The sequence below is a fragment of the Euprymna scolopes genome, chromosome 2 (genome assembly GCF_053919585.1).
Source record: "Euprymna scolopes isolate OS-2025 chromosome 2, ASM5391958v1, whole genome shotgun sequence".
Taxonomy (NCBI): Eukaryota; Metazoa; Mollusca; class Cephalopoda; order Sepiida; family Sepiolidae; genus Euprymna; species Euprymna scolopes.
Window position 1 is genome coordinate 198,424,669 of NC_136483.1, and position 21,015 is coordinate 198,445,683.

Here is a 21,015-nt window from a genome sequence, read left to right on the forward strand (position 1 = left end):
AAACAATGCCGAGATAAGCAGAGAGAACATACAGCGCCTAGAATTCCCAAATGGTTACCCATCTGGTGCTAGCCAGGTTCAACGTTGCTTAACTCCAGTGATCTGACGGGAATTGGTGTGTCAGCCTGATTATGCCATATAATAAGAAATGCTGTAAAAAAACTTTGATAATCACTAAGTGCAAAATGCTACCCCGATATCTCTGTTCATATGGTACTCATTTGATTTAAGATAAGTTAACTAAATAATTAGCTAAAAAACGTTAGTTTCCATCTTCCTCTTCAATGTGAATCAATCCTCGCCAGAAATAAAACCTTTAAGAAACTCTTAAGTCTCTGTATTTCTTTTAGCAATGAAAAGAAGTGAAAATCGTGCTATAAAGAAGCGACTATAAAATAAGTGCGAATAAACAAGAAACACGTATAAATACGTTGGTTTACGAAAAAAAAAACTAACAAAACTGATTCAATTCAGTTCGTTACACTTTTGTATGAAACGAATAAATTCGCAACAAATAAGGTCAATAACTCTTACAACTAATTAAATTTGTTTATCTCTCTCTTTTCTCTCGTTTCAGTATTTCGCAGCTGGGCACCATTTAAGATAGCGATCTGATCACAGAGACGAATTGACAAACAATTACTTAAATAAGTAATTCGTTCTCGATTATTACATGTTTAATATCAATATTACATTCTATTTCGTCTGAATTTCATATTCTATGTACTTTATACAGGATTCTAAGTGTACACTCAGATATTCGACTACGAATAACCTTTCTTTTTTTTTTTTTTTTACACAGTGATCACCACTTATCAAGGCCCGGAAGCCACTCAGGGATAAGGGTTATTGCAAGTACATTAGGTTAGTGAGGAGATTTGCTGAAGTGTTTACTTAAGGGGGCGGTTCATTAGGAATTTGTTAACATTGGACTTGAAGACATCCAAGTTGTAGTCCGGAGGGAAGCAGGCAGACGGAACAGAGTTCCACAGGTGTGCAGTTCTAAGAAAGAAGCTTTGTTCATGGAATCCGCATTTTGATTTAGGCACAGATATAGAGTGGGGGAAATTTTTCACAGTGGATTCAGCTAGACGGGTGTTTTTCGTGAAAGATTGGCGAGGGGGGGACCAGAGATTGGAGTTCAGACGAGCATCTGCCAACCTACTAAATATATACATGCAATTTTGGAGATGAGGATTGCTTATTCGTATTATTTGGATTAATCGAACTACTGTTTTCATCATCCACAAGCAGTGGTTAGAATACTTAGAAAAATCAATTGTAAAAAGTGATATTCTACTGAAGGTTGAAGGTTCAATTGTCAGTGTGGGCGACCGAAAAATATATTTGCGAATTATTTAGGATCTCTATCCAGTCATGGCTGATGGAACAAGAACATGCTACCCCCGTGAGTAAATAAAGGTTATGTTCGAAATTCCATCCAAATTTTCAAGTTCGACAGGAACATTCCCAAGTTCGACAAGGTAAAACTGAAGAAGATCGGAGGTTACATCAACCGAAACGTTATGAACATCACACTCCAGATGAGAACAGTAGTCTGATGAATCCAAATAATACGAATAATCAATCCTCATCTAAAAAAATTCAGAAATTCTTTATAGCTTCCGGTTTAATAAAATAACTTCCTGTGCTTTGTTAAATCTACCACTAATCTCTCACTCTTCAACCAAATTCCAAAGAAGAGTCTCAAATCTAATAGGTCCCACACTATCGGCTAAGCTCCAACTTCTGTCCCATCGCTACAACATTGCATCCTTGCACCTATTTTACAAGCATCAGATGTACCCCTCCACCGTACTGTATACCGATACTCTATGGCTGACTGGGATAGCTTCCGTACATTCATATCTGATTTACCTCTGCACTCCATGTTTAAAAAGGAAGTGTCCTCTATAGTATCAGATCTGACCGAATGGTTAATTGTAGGCATAGACCAATTCATACCATCTAAAAAATTCCAACAAAAACCTAACAGCCAGCCATGGTTCTCCCCAGAATGTGCTGCTGCTATCGCGCACAGAAATCACTTTTTCCATAACTACCAACGTAATAGATGCACTGAGACTAAAGCTGCTTTCAGGACTGCCAGCAACCACTGTAAAAGAGTAATAAAAAATGCAAGAGAGCTATATGCCCAGTCTGTTAAATCCAAGGTAGCTGATCAGCGGCTTGGTTCCCACCAGTTTTGGCAAATAACAAATAGGATCTTGAACAGAAGTGTGCGTTCTATCCCAACCATTATCAATGGACCAGAGGTTATCTCGTCAGCATCAGACAAGGCCAAACTATTTGCAAAGAACTTTGCAGCTAATTCTACCCTATGCGACGAAGGCCATCAACTCCCCATATTTTCTCCTATAACACAGAACAAGCTAGGTAACATACAAATATCCGTGCATGAGGTCGCCAAGCTAATAAAAAACCTAGATTCCAGTAAAGCAACTGGCCCTGATGGCATCCCAATTATAGTGTTAAAAAAGCTTCAACCAGAACTTGCTCCCTTACTTACGAAACTATTTAAGCGCTGCCTTAAGGAGAAGTGCTTTCCGACCCCCTGGAAGACCTCCTCAGTTTGCCCTGTATTTAAGAATTCAGGTGATAAGTCATCTCCCTCTCAATACAGACCAATAAGTCTTCTCTGTGTTATGAGTAAGTTACTGGAATCAATATTAAATAGAGAAATAGTAAACCACCTCAGCAGGAATAACCTTCTTAGTGACACACAATATGGTTTCCGCTCTGCAAGATCTACCGCAGATGTGCTGACGGTTATATCCCACAGGATTAGTGAATCTCTTGACAAAGGCTTCCTTTCTAGGGCAATTGCTCTCGACATATCAAAGGCCTTTGACAAAGTATGGCATAAGGGTCTACTTCACAAGATTTCCAGCTACGGTATAACTGGAAATGTTTTCTCAATCATTAAATCATTTCTCTCTGATAGGCTCATAAGAGTAGTGGTAGATGGACTAAAATCGGAGGCCTGCAATATAAATGCTGGAGTCCCTCAGGGGTCAATCCTGGGCCCAACTCTCTTCCTGATCTACATCAATGACCTCCCTAAACACATACTTAAATCATTCGTTGACATCTATGCTGATGACACGACCATCTACGGCAACACATCAAAGGCTGTAAATGACGAAGTTCTCTCGGATTCTCTCTCCTCTGATCTCAAGCGCGTGGTTCAGTGGGGGAAGATGTGGCTAGTTACCTTTAATGCATCCAAAACCAAACTCCTATCCTTACATCATCAACGCTCTGATCCCCAGCTGGCATCAATTGTGATGGATGGCTCTCGTCTGGGTGAGGCCCCGTGTTTTGACAAGCTTCTGGGTTTGACCTTTACTCCTGATCTGAAATGGAACACGTACATCAAGTCTGTGGCCAAGGTCGCAGGAAAGATGGTGGGATCCTTCTACCGCTCCAGAAGATATCTCACTACTGATGCAATTCTCTATCTATATAAAAGCCAAGTACGGCCAAGGATGGAATACTGTTGCCATATCTGGGCAGGAGCTGCCAAAAACAGCCTATCATGCCTTGACAGAGTACAAAATAGACTTCGTGGTTTAGTGGGGGATGCCCTTTTCTCTACCCTGCAACCCCTCTCCCACAGAAGAGACGTTGCGAGCCTATCCTTGTTTTATCGTTATTTTCATGGCAGGTGCTCGTCTGAACTCCAATCCCTGGTCCCCCCTCACCAATCTTTCACGAAAAACACCCGTCTAGCTGAATCCACTGTGAAAAATTTCCCCCACTCTATATCTGTGCCTAAATCAAAACGCGGATTCCATGAACAAAGCTTCTTTCTTAGAACTGCACGCCTGTGGAACTCTGTTCCGTCTGCCTGCTTCCCTCCAGACTACAACTTGGATGTCTTCAAGTCTAATGTTAACAAATTCCTAATGAACCGCCCCCCTAATTAAACACTTCATAAAATCTCCTCACTAACGTGATGTACTTACAATAACCCTTATCCCTGAGTGGCTTCCGGGCCTTGATAAGTGGTGATCACTGTGTAAAAAAAAAAAAAAAAAAAAAAAAAAGGATTTTAATGGAATATGCTCTGATAAACTCATAGCACTTGTGCTCCCATGACATACATACTCTCGACAAACTCAACAAGCAGCAAAATCCCACCCCCTTCACTGTTTAGGTCCCTAGATGTCCGAAAGCCTTCTACTCTAATAGTTTCTTCCTTCAGACTGCTAGACTTTGGAATTCCCTTCCTGTTTTTTTACTTCTCTGACGGTACTAACTCGCAGAAGTTTAAATGTAATGTGAACAGACATCTAGCTGTTCAATTCTTCGCAGTCCCCCATTAGGTACGATCCCAAATAGTAGCCCCTAGCGTTCCAGGTCGCAATATGCTTTGTTTGGGATGCAAATGAGTAAGAAAAAAGCAATTAAAATATATATTAGATCAGGGTTTCCCAAAGTGAGTAAGGCTGAGGGGCAGCAGAACTCCTTCCTTAAAGATGACCAAATGCTTTAAATGGAAAAATTTAATGGTCGTAGATATTTAATTATTGATCTTTTTTTATTGGAAAAAGATATGATACATAACTACAGATATGTAAAGAGATAGTTCATGAAAAAAAGTAATAATAATAAATTAACAAAAAATGCAACAATTTTTGATTAATCAAAAACAAAAATGGTTGTAAGTATAAAAATAGAGTAAAATCGCAAACAATAACAACTAATGAACAAGTATACGTTAAAATTTCAAATTCATATTTTTCATATTTAGTTTAGAAATTATCTTGTTAGTGATCTGTGAAAAACCCTTGGCCATCTCAGGAGCTCCATGGTGTCCTGAAGATTGGGAAACCCTACTTTAGATCATTCATCTCTAACGAACTTACCATTAATTCTAGGTGTACTTTGCTGTAGAAGTTGTAAAATTCCTGGCTCATTTCGACCATATTTTTCAACAGAAAACCGTTAAAGTGACCAATCATCATGCCCATCGCGTAGGCAAACTTTTCATATTCCCTTCCGATGTCGGCCCAAACACGACGCAAATTATCTTGAATTGTTTTCAAGTAAAAATCATTGTTCTTGTAAAGCTCGTCGAAACTCCTCACATATCGGCTGACGTCGCGGAAGAGGCTCTCTTGTTCAGTTTCGAAATATTTCGACACGGGACTGAGGTCGGCCATTAAGGATCTCCGGCTCACTTGAAGTCGGCGCATAAGCTCTTCAGACACGACTTCACTGACTTCCGTGCTGAAGGTGTTTGCGTTGGTGCTGAATTTCCTCAGTCTCTCATACAGGAATCGCTGCAGGGAAAAATAGGAAGAAAATTAAAAGGAATAAAAGAACTTTGTTTTAACTATCAGCTATTCTGAAAAAGTTTCAACGCATGTGTGTGTGCATGTTTGTATGTACGTGTATTCAGGTAAACTTACTGCATCGATACCCCCATCGCACGATCAGTTAAATTCCATTCATTCACTGTGATTCATTCCAAGATGCTGGAGAGCTTTCTACTCTAAGAGCTTCTTTCCTTGAGACACCAACCTTTAGAACACCCGCTCTGCTCCTTGTTTCCGTGACCATACTGACATTCAGAAATTTAAATGTAATGTAAACAAACACCTTGCTGCACAACTCCCCACTCAGGATGCCCCTAATCCACAGTTGCCCGCTACGTCTTAGTGGTAATACCGTTATGTCTTAGTGGTAATATTCATTATTCAGGGTAAACAAGATAAAATAATGTGTTTGTGATTGGGTTAGAGTTTAGACGCTTGTGTCCCCACGACGTAGACACCTTCGACAAACCCAACAGGCAGCTAAATCCCACCCCCAGATAGTAGAGATCTAATGTAAAATATCTTTCTACTCCAGTAGTTTCTTCCCCAGAACCGCTAGACTCTGGAATTCCATTCCAGGTCCCTGCTTCCCTAACTGTACTGACATGCAGAAGTTCAAGTGTAATGTGAACCGACATCTTGCTTCCCAAATTCCAACATAGTGCCCCAGTAGTTGCTGCCCTTGATAGTAGCCCCCTACACCAAAGTGGCAATGTGCCTTGTTTGGGGTGAAAATGTTAAAAAAAAAAAAAAAATGTTGTTTGTGAGCATGCAATACAGTTGCTTTCAAGCAATAAAATTTAAAAAATGAAATTTTCAAACAATAAAATTAAAAAAAATGAAATTTTCAAGTAATAAAATTTAAAAAATGAAATTTTAAAACAATAATAAAAACAGTTTACGTCAATAAACCCCCTGAATCGTGCAGTCGAGGATACGTCCCTGACAATCATTCCGAGAGTGATCTTGTTGTTCTTGCTGGTGGAGATACGATTCTTTTCAGCTTTGGAAGATCCATTTTTCGAAACTTTCTTTTGTCCCTTCTAGAAGACGACTAGTTTATTGCTAGTCGCCAGAGGCAATGCTAACAGAGCTGCTGAAGCATTTTTTTTTTTGAAGATATTTTTTTTTAGTGTACTAGCTTTTCAAGTTCTTACCTAAAGACTTACTTAAATTTACTTAACTTTACTTCAATTCTTGCTTCTTAGAAAGCTGGTAAAAAATATGTTGATAAATCTCCAATTTATTTGCCTCCACACGAGGACAAAGCTTTTTTTTTTCTTCATCGAGACTTAGACAGTGTAAGATGACGTCATCATGAAAATGGCGGTGCCTCGGATAATAGATACAAACATGTGGTATGTAGGTCACTGGGTTCTTTTGCCTTGCCAACCCAGGTCCCAAAAAAGCATGGGACGGTTGATAGAGAATATGTTCTTGGGTTCCTTTGTGTGAGTGTCTCTATAAAACTGAATTTTTTGACCGGGTCTTATGGGAGTTTCTAAGTTTACACTGGCTTATAACTTTCACATATATGTGTTATGCTTTGGGTTTTGGAAATATTTCAATTGGTTGAAAATTCTTTGATTTAAGACCTTCATGTTAAAAGTTGGTAGCTTTAAGAAGTAATGAAGACACCCTATCGACACAGACCAGACAAAGAAGGTCGTTTGTATTATTTGGATTCATTTGACTACTGTTCTCATCTTGAGTGCTATTTTCACAACGTTTCGGTTGATGTAACCTCCGACTTTCTTCAGGTGTATTTTGTCGAATTCAGGAATGTTAATATTAAACTCGAACATTCGGACAGAATTTCGAATGAAACCCTTTATTTACTTCACGGGAGTAGTATGTTCTTGTTCCGTCAGCCATGACTAGATAGAGGTTGTAATTGTATTTTTCAGTCTCCTACATTGAGAATTGAACCTTGATCTTTCAGAATAAAACTTTTATAATTGATTTTTCCAAGTATTCTAACCACTGTTCCACGTTCCTTGAGGTTATTTTCGACTGAAACTTTGTGAAAATAAGACTTAAGATGAGAACAGTAGCCTGAAGAATCCAAATGATGCGAATAACCAATCCTCATCTCAAAAATGTAGAAACGTCATTTGTGTTTTAGCGTTCATTTGAATCACATCCCAATGTCTAAATTGCCATAAGCAGACACATGGTTCGTTCTATTTATTATCATCCGATCAATGTCTCGTACGGATCATAAAATATCAAAACTGGGGATCCATGATATTTTGACTGTGATGGATTGAAAAATGAAGTTAACCAGCTGTATTTATCGATTTTCTGTTTTCAGCGAACTAATCTACAATACTGGGATGGAAGAAGATTTTGCAATATCCCCCGAAAATATCTCTATTTACTCGCCTCCCCACAAGGAAAAAGTTAGATGAAAGTTAGACACTTGAGTCAATCACTGTTCCATGGATCACTGGTGGCAGTACTCCATTTCAGTCATGCGTCATTGATTCGAGAAGTAATATACTCCAATCGCTTCCCCTAAGCCTAACTCGGCATGGAAAGATCCTGGTTATTCATTTGGATGATCCAATACTCATCTTTATTTGTGTTCGTTATTGGCTTTATATTTTAATTGAATTCGAAATGAATATAAATGAATATAAAAGAATTTGATATATTATTTCAATCCTTCCAACTACTGTTCTCATCTTGAGTGTTATTTGCACAACGTTTCCGTTGATGTAATCTCAGACTTTCTTCAGATGTATCTTGTTGAATTCGAGAATCTTTCTGTCGAACTCGGGAATGTTTGCGTCGAATGCTGGAATCTGCACAGAATTTCGAACAGAAACTTTTATTTAATCCACAGGGGTATCATGCTCTTGTTCTGTCAGCCATGACTGAATAGAAGTTTGAAATAATTTGCAATTGTATTTGGGATATCGACCACAGTGAGATTTGAAACTTCAACCTGAAAAAAATTGGAGGTTACATCGACGGAATCGTTGTGAAAATAACGCTCACAATAAGAACAGTAGTTCGAAGAATCCAAATAATACAAATAATTAAACCTCATCAAAAACAATCAGACATGTAATCTAATTGTGATTTGAAATTTTTTAGAAACACATCTTACTACTCTGTAAACGGATAATTTAGTCCGAATGTTATATAAAAAAAAAGTCTGCTAACAATGGCATATATTGAAGATATTGTCGAGGTTGTTAAAAAGAAGGTGGGTTCCATCTACCTTGCTGGAGAACTACTCACACCTGAGAGTAGCCTGTATATCTACAAAGCCACCATTCGCCCATGCATGGAGTATTGTTGCCACATCTCGGCTGGTGCATCTACCACTAGTCTCTCACTCTTAGACAAGGTCCAAAAAAGTATCCAATGCGTCCCACACTATCAACCAAGCTTTAATCCCTGCCCCATCACTGCAATTTTGCATCTCTATGCCTGTTTGTAAAAACAGTACCTAAAGGGATGTGCTCTGATGAATTCGTAGCATTTGTTCCTCTTCGACATAAGCATCCCCCGATTAACCCAACAAGTACCAAAATCCCACCCCTTCATCATAGAAACCCCTAGGTACTGGAAAGCTTAGTTTTTCTAACAGTTTCTTCCCTCGAACTGCTAGACTTTGGAATTCCTTCCATATTTCCTGTTTCCCATAATGTACCAACATGCAACATTTAAATGTAATCTCACTGCTCAACTCTTTGCATAGTACCCCTGTAGACATGGTCCCAAATAATAACTCCGAACGTTCCAAGTGGCAATATGCCTTGTTCGGAGAGGAAAATAATTTTTTTTTTTTGGCAGAGTTATATTTCATAATAAAATCATGTCAGATCAGATTGTATCCCAAAATGAACAAATGTGGCTTACGTTTAAATCTCGCAAAAGATTTGGATTCCATCTGAGACTTAAGTAAACAATGTGTGACGGTCGGAGTTCCACGAGGATCCGGGTGTCTGTAAAGCGATGTATTCCCCCATCCATTCGATAGGCTTTCAACATGGCGTCCTGCTCATGGCTAGCTGCATCGATGCGATACATTTTGCTTGGGTTATCTGCAATGATAAAAAGAAGAAAAATTCATTAAAAAAAATATTATGTTTCTGAATTTTGGAGATGAGGCTTCATATTATTCAGATTCTTCTGACTACTGTTCCCATCTTGAGTTATTTTTACAACGTTTCGGTCGATATAACCTCCAACCTTCTCCAGGTGTATTTTGTTGAACTCGAACATTTTCCTGCCAAACTCGGGAATTTTGCTAACTCCCCATCCAACTTGTCCCTACAAATTCTGGCTCCGAAAAGAGTAATCTTTTATAATTTAATGACAATTTTGTTTTGTTTGAATACAAATACAAATAAAAAATACAAATAAAAATAAAAATAAAAAAATTGTTTGTTCATAAAAGAAACAAAAGAAAATCATCGTTTTATTGTTTGAGAAACACGGATTTAGTATTAGTTTTTAGTTAATTAGTTTTAGTTAAATATTTTTTAGTTAATTATTTTAGTTAATTATTTTTTAGTTAATAAGTTTTACCTAATTATTTTAAGTTGATTATTTTTTAGTAAATTATTTTTTTAGTTAATTAGTTTTTAGTTGATTAGTTTTTAGTTAATTAGTTTTCAGTTAATTAGTTTTGAGTTGATTAGTTTTGAGTTTATTGGTTTTAGTTAATTAGTTTTTAGGTAATTATTCTTTAGCTAATTATTTTTAGTTAGTTAGTTTTTAGTTGATTAGTTTTTAGTTTATTAGTTTTAGTTGATTAGTTTTTAGTTAATTATTTTTAGTTTATTATTTTTTAATTAATTAGTTTTTCGTTGATTAGTTCTTAGTTAATTATTTTTTAGTTGATTAGTTTTAGTTGATTAGTTTTTAGTTAATTAGTTTTTAGTTGATTAGTTTTTTAGTTGATTTGTTTTTAGTTAATTAGTTTTTAGTTGGTTAGTTATTAGTTGGTTAGTTTTTAGTTTATTAGTTTTTAGTTTATTAGTTTTCAGTTAATTATTTTTTAGTTGATTATTTTTAGTTAATTATTTTTAGTTGATTATTATTTAGTTAATTAGTTTTTACTTGCTTTGTTTTTAGTTGATTAGTTTTTAGTTAATTATTTTTTAGTTAATTATTTTTTAGTTAATTATTTTTTAGTTGATTATTTTTTAGTTAATTAGTTTTTAGTTAATTATTTTTTAGTTAATTAGTTTTTAGTTAATTATTTTTAGTTTACTAGTTTTTAGTTGATTATTTTTTAGTTAATTAGGTTTTAGTTTATTATTTTTTAGTTGTTGTTTATTAGTGAATTAGTTTTTAGTTGATTATTTTTTAGTTAATTATTTTTTATTTGATTATTTTTAGTTGATTAGTTTTTAGTTGATTATTTTTAGCTAATTAGTTTTTAGTTTATTATTTTAGTTGATTAGTTCTTACTTAATTATTTTTAGTTTATTAGTTCTTAGTTAATTATTTTTTAGTTAATTATTTTTTAGTTAATTATTTTTTAGTTAATTAGTTTTTAGTTAATTATTTTTTAGTTGTTGTTTTTTAGTTAATTAGTTTTTAGTTAATTATTTTTAGTTGATTATTTTAAGTTTATTAGTTTTTAGTTAATTATTTTTTAGTTAATTAGTTTTTAGTTAATTATTTTTAGTTTACTAGCTTTTAGTTTATAATTTTTTTGTTAATTGGGTGTTAGTTTATTATTTTTTAGTTGTTGTTTTTTAGTTAATTAGTTTTAGTTGATTAGTTTTTAGTTAATTATTTTTTATTTGATTATTTTTAGTTAATTAGTATTTAGTTAATTATTTTTTAGTTAATTATTTTTTACTTGATTATTTTTTAGTTAATTAGTTTTTAGTTAATTATTTTTTAGTTAATTATTTTGTAGTTGATTATTTTTAGTTAATTTTTTTTAGTTGATTAATTTTTTTAGTTAATTATTTTTTACTTAATTATTTTTTAGTTGATTAGTTTTTATTTCATTATTTTTAGTTAATTAATTTTTAGTTTATTATTTTAGTTGATTAGTTCTTACTTAATTATTTTTTAGTTGATTAGTTTTTAGTTAATTATTTTTTAGTTAATTAGTTTTTAGTTAATTATTTTTAGTTGTTGTTTTTTAGTTAATTAGTTTTAGTTGATTAGTTTTTAGTTAATTATTTTTTATTTGATTATTTTTTGTTAATTAGTATTTAGTTAATTATTTTTTAGTTAATTTTTTTTTACTTGATTATTTTTTAGTTAATTAGTTTTCAGTTAATTATATTTTAGTTAATTAGTTTTTTGTGGATTATTTTTTAGTTCATTAGGTTTTAGTTTATTATTTTTAGTTATTAGTTCTTAGTTAATAATTTTGTAGTTGATTAGTTTTTAGTTAATTATTTTTTAGTTGATTAGTTTTTAGTTAATTATTTTTTAGTTAATTATTTTTTAGTTAATTATTTTTTAGTTGATTATTTTTTAGTTAATTAGTTTTTAGTTGATTAGTTTTTAGTTTATTACTTTTAGTTGATTTGTTTTTAGTAAATTAGCATTAAGTTTATTAATTTTTAGTTAATTACTTTTTTTTTATTAGTTTTTAGTTAATTATTTTTTTAGTTTATTAGTTTTTAGATAATTAGCTTTAGTTAATTAGTTTTTTGTTAATTATATTTTAGTTCATTAGTTTTTAGTTAATTTTTTTTTAGTTAATTAGTGTTTTATGTGATAGGTTGCTACGCGAATCTCTGGATACATATGTAGACAAGCGTATGTGTAACTGGCATTTAACTGCTATACCTATACTTGCATAAACCTCACCCGATACTTGCATCAACTGTTGTCAGTGAACTCACACCATTCATGCTTGATTGCGTGGCTTTTGTATACATCCATTATTTTCTGGCAATTAACTTTCTTTCCTCAATCTTTCTTTAGGTTTCGTTTTCTTTCCATCGCCTTATTTATTTATTGCAATACTCTGCCCTTCCAACACATCAGTCTCAATAATTTCACATCTATTAATCCAATAACTTTTCAATGTGGCCATACCATCAAAGTCTCCTTTTCTGAATACATTTCCTTAAGCAGATCAGATTTAATCTTCCTCTAGAGTCCATCGTATCATTCTCATTTTACTTGCCATGCACCATCACATTGCCCGATAGACTTTTGCTTTTGCCTTGGGAACAATGATAACGCTTTTGAGGAAAAATCATGTTCATATATATATATATATATATATATATATATATATATATATATATATATATATATATATATAATATAAAGCTGAATATGTGTGTTCGTGCTTGTGAGTGTGTGTGTGGGGGGGTCACGAATAAGCTCCTATATGGTTGACTATTTAAAAAAAAAAACTGATTACATATAATAATAGAAGATGTATCGAGACACAGGAAGGGGTATGTTTGATCTGGCATCATGATGATTCATTAAAATTGTGGGGTCCGCGTTTGCTCCTGGTCCACAAAGTATGGAAATAAAAAATTTAAAAATTAAAAAAAAAAAAGTTTACAAGTCTTTTTGATATAGATGTACATAAGAATACTTTGATAAGTATGTTTTAACTTAAATAAGGATGGTATAATAAAATTGTGAGATCTGAATTTGCGCCTGGCCTCCATAGAATGGAAATAGGCACAAACTTTAATAAAGACTTTTCATATCTATCTGCATAAGTATACTTTGATAATTATGTTTCAGTTTGAAGAAATATGGTATAATATAATTATGGGGTGTTCGTTCGCATGGAAATATGTCACAAAGTTTAACAAGGTTTTTTAATATAGATCCACAGAATATTGTGATAAGTGTTTCAGTGTGAACAGGTATGGTATAATAAATTATGGAGTTTATCTATTTTATTTTTACTTTCATCATATTTTGCTTTGGTTTTGATGCCCCCAAATTCGAAGCTATCTCTTTACAACCATTCCTTTTCATAACCTATCATACTTTCATAAATCAGAGTCCATTTTCTGTAGGCTGTTTTTGAACCCAGTCAACGACGGACACTTTTGCTAGTATATATATATATATATATATATATATATATATATATATATATATATATATATATAACCAAATAGTTAATAAAACATGTTAAAACACTTTGAAAAAGAGTTAAAAACATATTTTTTTTAAAAAGGAAACACTAAATAAGTGGATAGTCCTTAATCCGTGGAGTTTCGAAGAAATGCTTTTCTTCTCATCAGAGGGTAGGAATTAGCAAAATGCAGGATCGGATTTTGCATGCAAAAGTATTTGATGAAACAACAAATAAGTCAAAGATCTTACTTGATAACAAAAAAGTGAAGCATAGGGAATAGGGGAAAGAAAAAGGTGATTTCATGTGAATGGATAGTCTGGTGAAAGGTAAAGTATCCAATGACGGTAAAATCCAAAAATGTAAATCCAAGAATATAATATACTTTAGTTTTACCATCTTGGATCATTTTGGTAAATTTAATTGTAATTTTTATTATATATATATATATATATATATATATATATATATATATATATATATATATATATATATATATATATATATATATAGTGGGACTTCCCAGACCCTCCCCTACAAGTTCCTTAAACCCCAAAATTAAAACATTACCGACATATCAAGCGCCCCCACCCACCTTCCCCCTTGTTCCCTTCCTCTCTTTCTTCCGCCCTCCTCGCACCCCCTGACCTCATTCACTCTTTCACTCTTTCATCCCAAAATACCGAACATTTCTGTAAAAGTCTGAGGAAGCTACAGACGGCCAAAAAAACGGCCGAGTAGCTGAAACAATAATGTACCTAAACAGAAAGATAAGGTAATAAAAAATAAAACGCATATTTGCTCTACAACAGTATTGAGCACTTTCTTCAGTTTTTATTAATTACCATTTCCACTAAATATTTGCTCCTACCCGGTTGAGCATTATACCATAAAAACTTGGACCCTACGCTATGGAAAAGGTGAACTTCAACTTGTCTCTCAAAAACATACCAACGACAAGCAAAACAAACTACCTGTTAAACCTCTCCCTAAGAATGGAAGAACTAATCAGAAGAATGCGATGGAAAGCATATTTTTTTCTAAAGGGAAAAGACGAAGGGAACAACCACAAGTACTACCACAGATTCACCAATAAAGATACAGCCCCAATCATCGTCCTACTCCACAACTTTTAAACAGATCTCACGGAACTTACCAACAATGTATCCTTTTACCACAGAAAAAACCCCATTCAAACACCACCTAGACAAACTAGTCAAAAACATTAACTCCTCCAAATTACTGTATGTCAAAGCTGACAAGACACATAACTTCTACAAAATCCAAAAACAAAAATACCTAAAACTACTTAAAGAAAACATCATCACCAACTATAAAAAGTCGGATATAGATCTAGTTAAAGACATCAATTTAGATAGCAAAAACATAACTGACACACTCAACATCAGCAACAGAGTCGGAAAACTAGCGAACTAAGAAGCCTACATAATGCTTAAGGACCACAAACCCAACTTCGAGGGAAAACCTCAAACTAGGCTCATAAACCCCACCAAGCCTGAAATAGGAAAAATTAGCAAAAGAATACTAGAAAGAATTAGCTTACAAATTAAAACCAAATACGAACTAAACCAGTGGATAAATACTAAAGACACCATAAAATGGTTCAACAACATCCAAAATAAAAAGAAGCCCGGCTGCCTTCATCCAGTTCGATATTGAAAGCTACTATCCTTCCATATTAAATGAACTGTTTGACGAAGCCTTGGAATTTGCCTTTCTACTCGCTGACCTACAACTATCCGAAGTGGACATTATAAAAAAGTCCAGAAAAACAGTTCTAATTAGCCAAGGCACCCAATGGACTAAGAAGAACCAATCCAGATCATTCGACCTCTCAATGGGAGTGGCAGACTCAGCAGAAGCAACTGATCTTGTCGGTCTTTTCAAACACTATAAATAACAAAAACATAGGACTATATAGTGACGATGGCCTCATAATAGTTGAAAACTCAAATGGCCCCAAATGCGAAAAAATAAAGAAAACCTTAACTAAAGAAATGAACAGAATAGGCCTAAAACTAGACATCAAATCCAACATAAAAACCGTAAACTTCCTCGATGTAACTCAACCTCTCAAGCAACACATACGAACCCTATACCAAAGACAGCACCTACCCACTCTATATACACCCACTATCAAACCACCCAAAACATATAATTAAATACATCTCCACATCTATCGAAAAAAGACTTAGCACCAACTCCTCCAAACTCGAAATTTTTAACAAACAGAAATCCTTCTACGAAAATGCAATGAAATGGTCACCCAAACACCACCTTCAATTACATTAAACCAAATCCACCCAATACCGCAAACAAGAGAAATAGAACTAGGAAAATAATTTGGTTCAACCCCCCCCCTTCAATACAATGGTCAAAACAAAACTTGGCACTAAATTCTTCCAGCTAATAAACAACCACTTCCCACTCAGCCACGTACTACACAAAATCTTCAATAAAAACACAATTAAACTCAGCTACAGTTGTACGGACAACCTAGAACAAATAATGAAAAAACATAACAGAAAAATACTTAACAAAGATGAAAATACAAACAACACCAAAAAGAACAAGTGCAACTGCAACAACAAATCGGAATGCCCACTTAATCAACAATGCCTACAAACAGTAGTATATAAGGCCACAATCGCACCTAAAGAAAACCCAAACGACAAAAAATATTATATTGGCTTGGCCGGCACCTCATTTAAGGATAGATTCAGAGTACATATATGCCCCTTCACAAACCCTAACCCTAACCACCCTAACAAAACCTCACTAACTACCCACTATCTATATCTAACCCAAAATAACCTTACACCAACCATTAAATGGGAAATCCTTAGAAAATCTAGCACATGTAAATCCCTAAACTCCCCATGTCTCCTCTGCCTAAACGAGAAACTCCTTATCTCCAATTTTAAAGACAGAGACAAATTACTAAACAAAAAACAGGAAACCACCATAAACTGTAGGCATTACAAATCCCACCTGCTTAGCAACTATACACCTCTCTAAAACATCCCTTAGAAAACACCACCTTAAATCCCCCTAATTATATATCCAATACAACCACCCACCACAACTACCATGATATACACTCAACCAAACCCCCTCAACCAACTCCCCCCACATCCACACCACCTTACCCCTCCCCCTAAGAATCCCCCTAAATCCAACAAAATAACACATACTCCCAATCACCACCAACTCTAACCACCACATAACCTTATCCCACATAACCACCCAATAATCGGCATCAATTCCCCTCCCCCTAGCCAACCCCCCTGCCCAACCCCAACACACCCTACATGCAACCTCCACGACTTAACACGGAAATTGTTTACATATAACTATGTGGATTTACACCTGCACAAGTAAGTGCACATGGAAATGTACAACCAACCGATGCCTCATGTGCATAGATGCATACCTTAGAGTATGACACCCCAATATAGGCTTCTGCCTAAACTGATCGATAATACCATAAAAAAAACAAATACCCCAACTTAGAACAATAACAACAGCACTCAATCCCCATATAAACCACCCCAAACTCCTCCCCAAAATCTATAAACATGGCTACCTAGGATCATTATCCCAGGTACGTGGGCGCTTATTAATGCGTATGTAAGTATATGTGGATGACACCTGTGCCCACATTTACGGCGTGTCACACCATATACCCGTATATATATCTGTGCTTGATGGAGTCTTTGCAGATGTGTATAACGAGAGCATATGTGTGTGCATATGTGTATGCGTGTATGAATGTATATCTGTGTACATGCATGCGTGTGGTAACGTGCATCTGTAGGTTGTATTTGTATGCGGAGGAGTACGCCGGCACGCCCATGTGCACCCACATCTAACCAAAAAAAAACCCCACTAATGAAAATGAAAACATTATGTACAGAACCCTGGGAATGAGTTTATGCTCATATCTATGTATAACCATGTCTACATCGAACGAAAGCATTGCGCCTATGTACCCACAAATGAACTTAGATTTGAATCTATCCAGACGAATATGTCTATACCAATAACTGTCTGTATAACTGGGTGTGTATGTGTGTGTATGCACGCACGTGTACATCCACGAGGGCGTCCGTATGTATATGGGGTACCGATGTATATGTGCACGTACCTGTGTATGCGTGTATGGATGTGAAAGTATATGTGCCCGCTGCCTGCTGTCCACATAGTGTGTGAGAGCGTGCAGCTGTGTATATATGTCAATGTATGTGTTCATGAGTATTAGTATCTGTATGTGCGCGTGTGCTTGCACGTATGCATGGGGTGCAAGTATGCCTGAATCAATATGCGAATATGGGCCCGTATAATCGCCTCCTTGAGGGCAGGGGCGTCGATGTGTATATGTATCTGTGTATGAGTGCATCCATGCCTATGCACGCGTACCCAATTTTAGCACCTTAAAGAAAATTGGATGTAAGCGAGAGTAACGCAGGTGTCTATGCATGCAGGCGCACATATGTGCATATATTTGTACGCCAGGGCGGGGATGTATGTGTGCATGTGACCGTTTCTTTTAAGTATATATGTGTGTACGTGCGCATGTGTGTACCCGTGCCCGCGACCGCTAGCTGACCCTCTCCAAACAATAAACAACAAAATAAAAACTAAAAATAAATAAACCGAATCATAGCATCCCCCCCCGCCTCCAAACATAAGCGAATACCCAACAGGTCAAGACATACTTACCAACGAGACGCATAAAAACTTTAACATTAAGACTCGAATTTTAAAGTAACCCCCTCTCCTCCCACCCCCACATATTCCTCTTCCTCTCCATGTATCCCTATGCCCTCAGCCTTAAACCCCAAAACTAAAACATTACCGACATACCAAGCGCCCCTACCCACTTTCCCCACTTGTTCCCTTCCTCTCTTTCTTCTGCCCTCCCCTCACCCCCTGACCTCAGTCACTCTTTCACTCTTTCATCCCAAAATAGCGAACATTTCTGTAAAAGTCTGAGGAAGCTATAGACGGCAAAAAACGGCCCAGTAGCTGAAACAATAATGTAACATAACAGAAAGATACGGTAATAAAAAATAAAATAAAAATAAAATAAAATAATAATAATATAATAATAATAATAATAATAATAATAAAATAATATATATATATATATATATATATATATATATATATATATATATATATATATATATCGCCTCCTTGGGGGCAGGGCAGAAATTATTGTTGAGCATTTAAAGTTGAAATAGAAAGTCAGTCACTTAAGCTCGCATGCGTCGATCATAATGTTATAATCATTAGATCAATGTGGCCGGATGTTACGACTAAAAAAAAAATAGATGTTAAAATTTCAGCGATATTTCTCACGGTTGAGATTCGCCGTGGGGTTTTTCCTTGCTAACGGAGTCAAAGATAGCTTCGAGGCCGGGTTCGAATCACCCGACCAGTAGTAATCAGTTCACCCTGCAATATGGTGAGAATAATGGAAATACTATTCCAAGAAAATAGAGAAATGAAAAGGAACAAACCGAGTTATGTGTTCATCAAACTATAAACAACATTATTTTTACACCAACCTAATATTAACATTATCACTTGCATTCAGTAACTGACGATAGAAATGTGGTATTTTTGCAACACGATATGACGGGAATGTTAGAAAGGCGAGTTTTGTTAGGACTTTTTATAACGTCAGCCATCATCCAAAGAAGTCTCGAAATAAAGAGGAAACGTTGATAAATATACATAACTCGATTTATTTCTTTTCATTTCTCTCTCTATCTATCTCTCTCCGCCTCTCTCTCTCTCTCTCTCTCTCTCTCTCTCTCTCTCTCTCTATATATATATATATATATATATATATATATATATATATATATATATATATGAGCAAAAAGTTAATAAAATATGTTAAAAAACACTTTGAAATGAGTTAAAAACATATTTAGTCTGAAAAGGAAACACTAGATAAATTGATAGTCCTTAATCCGCGGAGTTTCGAAGAAATGCTTTCCTTCTCATCAGAGGGTACGAATTAGCAAAATGCGGGATCGGATTTTGCATGCAGAAGTATTTGATGAAACAACAAGTAAGTTAAAGATCTTGCTTGATAACAAAAATAGTGAAGCAGAGGGAATATAGTGAAGAAAAAGGTGATTACACATGAATGGATAGTCTGGTGGAAGATAAAAAAATCCAGTGATAGTAAAATCCAAATGTAAATCTTCAAGAAAGTTAAAAGAATTTCCATTTGTACAAGTAAAATTTCCTGGGATTTTACTTGTACAAATGGAAATTCTTTTAACTTTCTTGAAGATTTACATTTGGATTTTACCATCACTGGATTATTTATTATATATTTTATTAACTTTTTGTTCATATCTAATATATCTGTTCATAGCTCTATTTCCTATTTGGTTTTATCGAGCTTTTACATCTGGCTGAGATAATTTTATAAATATTAATTCTTTAATATTTATAATATACTTTAATATTTATAATATACTTTAATTTTATAAATATTAATTCTTTAATATTTATAATATTCTTTAATATTTATAATATACTTTAATTTTACCATCTTGGATCATTTTGGTAAATTTAATTGTAATTTATATATATATATATATATATATATATATATATATATATATATATATATATATATATATTGTGACGGTGCCCTCGGGTAGGGGTCTCCTAAGAAGATTCCAAAACCGAGAGCGCGTCTTGAAAAAAATAAATATAGGGTGCCAGCTGAAAGTTATTCAGCCGAGATAGCACCTGTCCAAGTTCGGATCAGTGATATCGTCGTGGAATACTTCGGTGACATTCACGTTAACAAATGCAAGGCAACAAAAAATAATGAGGAACACGACGACATTTATATAAGTGTTATAAACACGACAATTTATTTATAAAACAAGGCTGGAGAGAAAATAACGGAAAACAAAGCAGGGCAACAAGACAATAATTCAAACAAAAAAAATCATGCAGACAATGTTATTGGATAAAGAAAGGGGGGAGGGTATGTGATGCTTGTAATTGTTCAAAGAATATCGTCTCTTATTCTCTTTTCCTTCCTTTTCTTTTTCAAATGGAAATCAATGAAGTGCGTAAGTAATGTTCCAGGGGGGTATAATGAGAAATTTCAAGAAAATAAAGATTGTCTCTTTTCACTACTTTTTTTTTCTAGGAGTCAATAATAGATTGTTCATGGCCGGCCAAAGGGAGGGTCAAGTGATGGGGAGAATTATTTAGAGAGTTGCTTCTTTATCTCTTTCTTTTTATATGAGGCACATAATAGTTCAACGTAGTAAGCTGTTTGTACGAGATGGGCGTTGGACAATTTGAAAAGTGTACTTATCTTTCCTTTTTCCGGAGTTGCTGGTCTGTATTCCGATGACGTGAAGTTTCACTAATATTCGTTTCTTGCTTTTCGTTTTTCTTTCCTTTTTGTTTGTTGATAAGCAATTCTCATGACTGACTTTTAAATTCCAACCGTTGCGTGCGAAGGTATGACCATTGTCTCCTTATCGGCGCGATGTGAGTCGACTGGGGTTTTTTTCTTCACCGTGCGATCTCAGTCTAACTATCTCGTGCCAA

At 34.6% G+C, this 21,015-nt stretch overlaps 1 protein-coding gene across 1 annotated transcript in view; it reads right to left on the reverse strand.

Moving 5' to 3' along the window:
* LOC145241318 (uncharacterized) overlaps positions 1-21,015 on the reverse strand; it is a 151,393-nt gene that overhangs the window by 41,150 nt on the left and 89,228 nt on the right. The window contains exons 22-23 of the mRNA XM_080104136.1: positions 9,219-9,403; positions 4,893-5,309 (exon numbers count right to left, since the gene is read on the reverse strand). Coding sequence (XP_079960262.1) covers positions 4,893-5,309; positions 9,219-9,403 — 602 coding nt within the window. The remainder of the gene's footprint in view (positions 1-4,892; positions 5,310-9,218; positions 9,404-21,015) is intronic.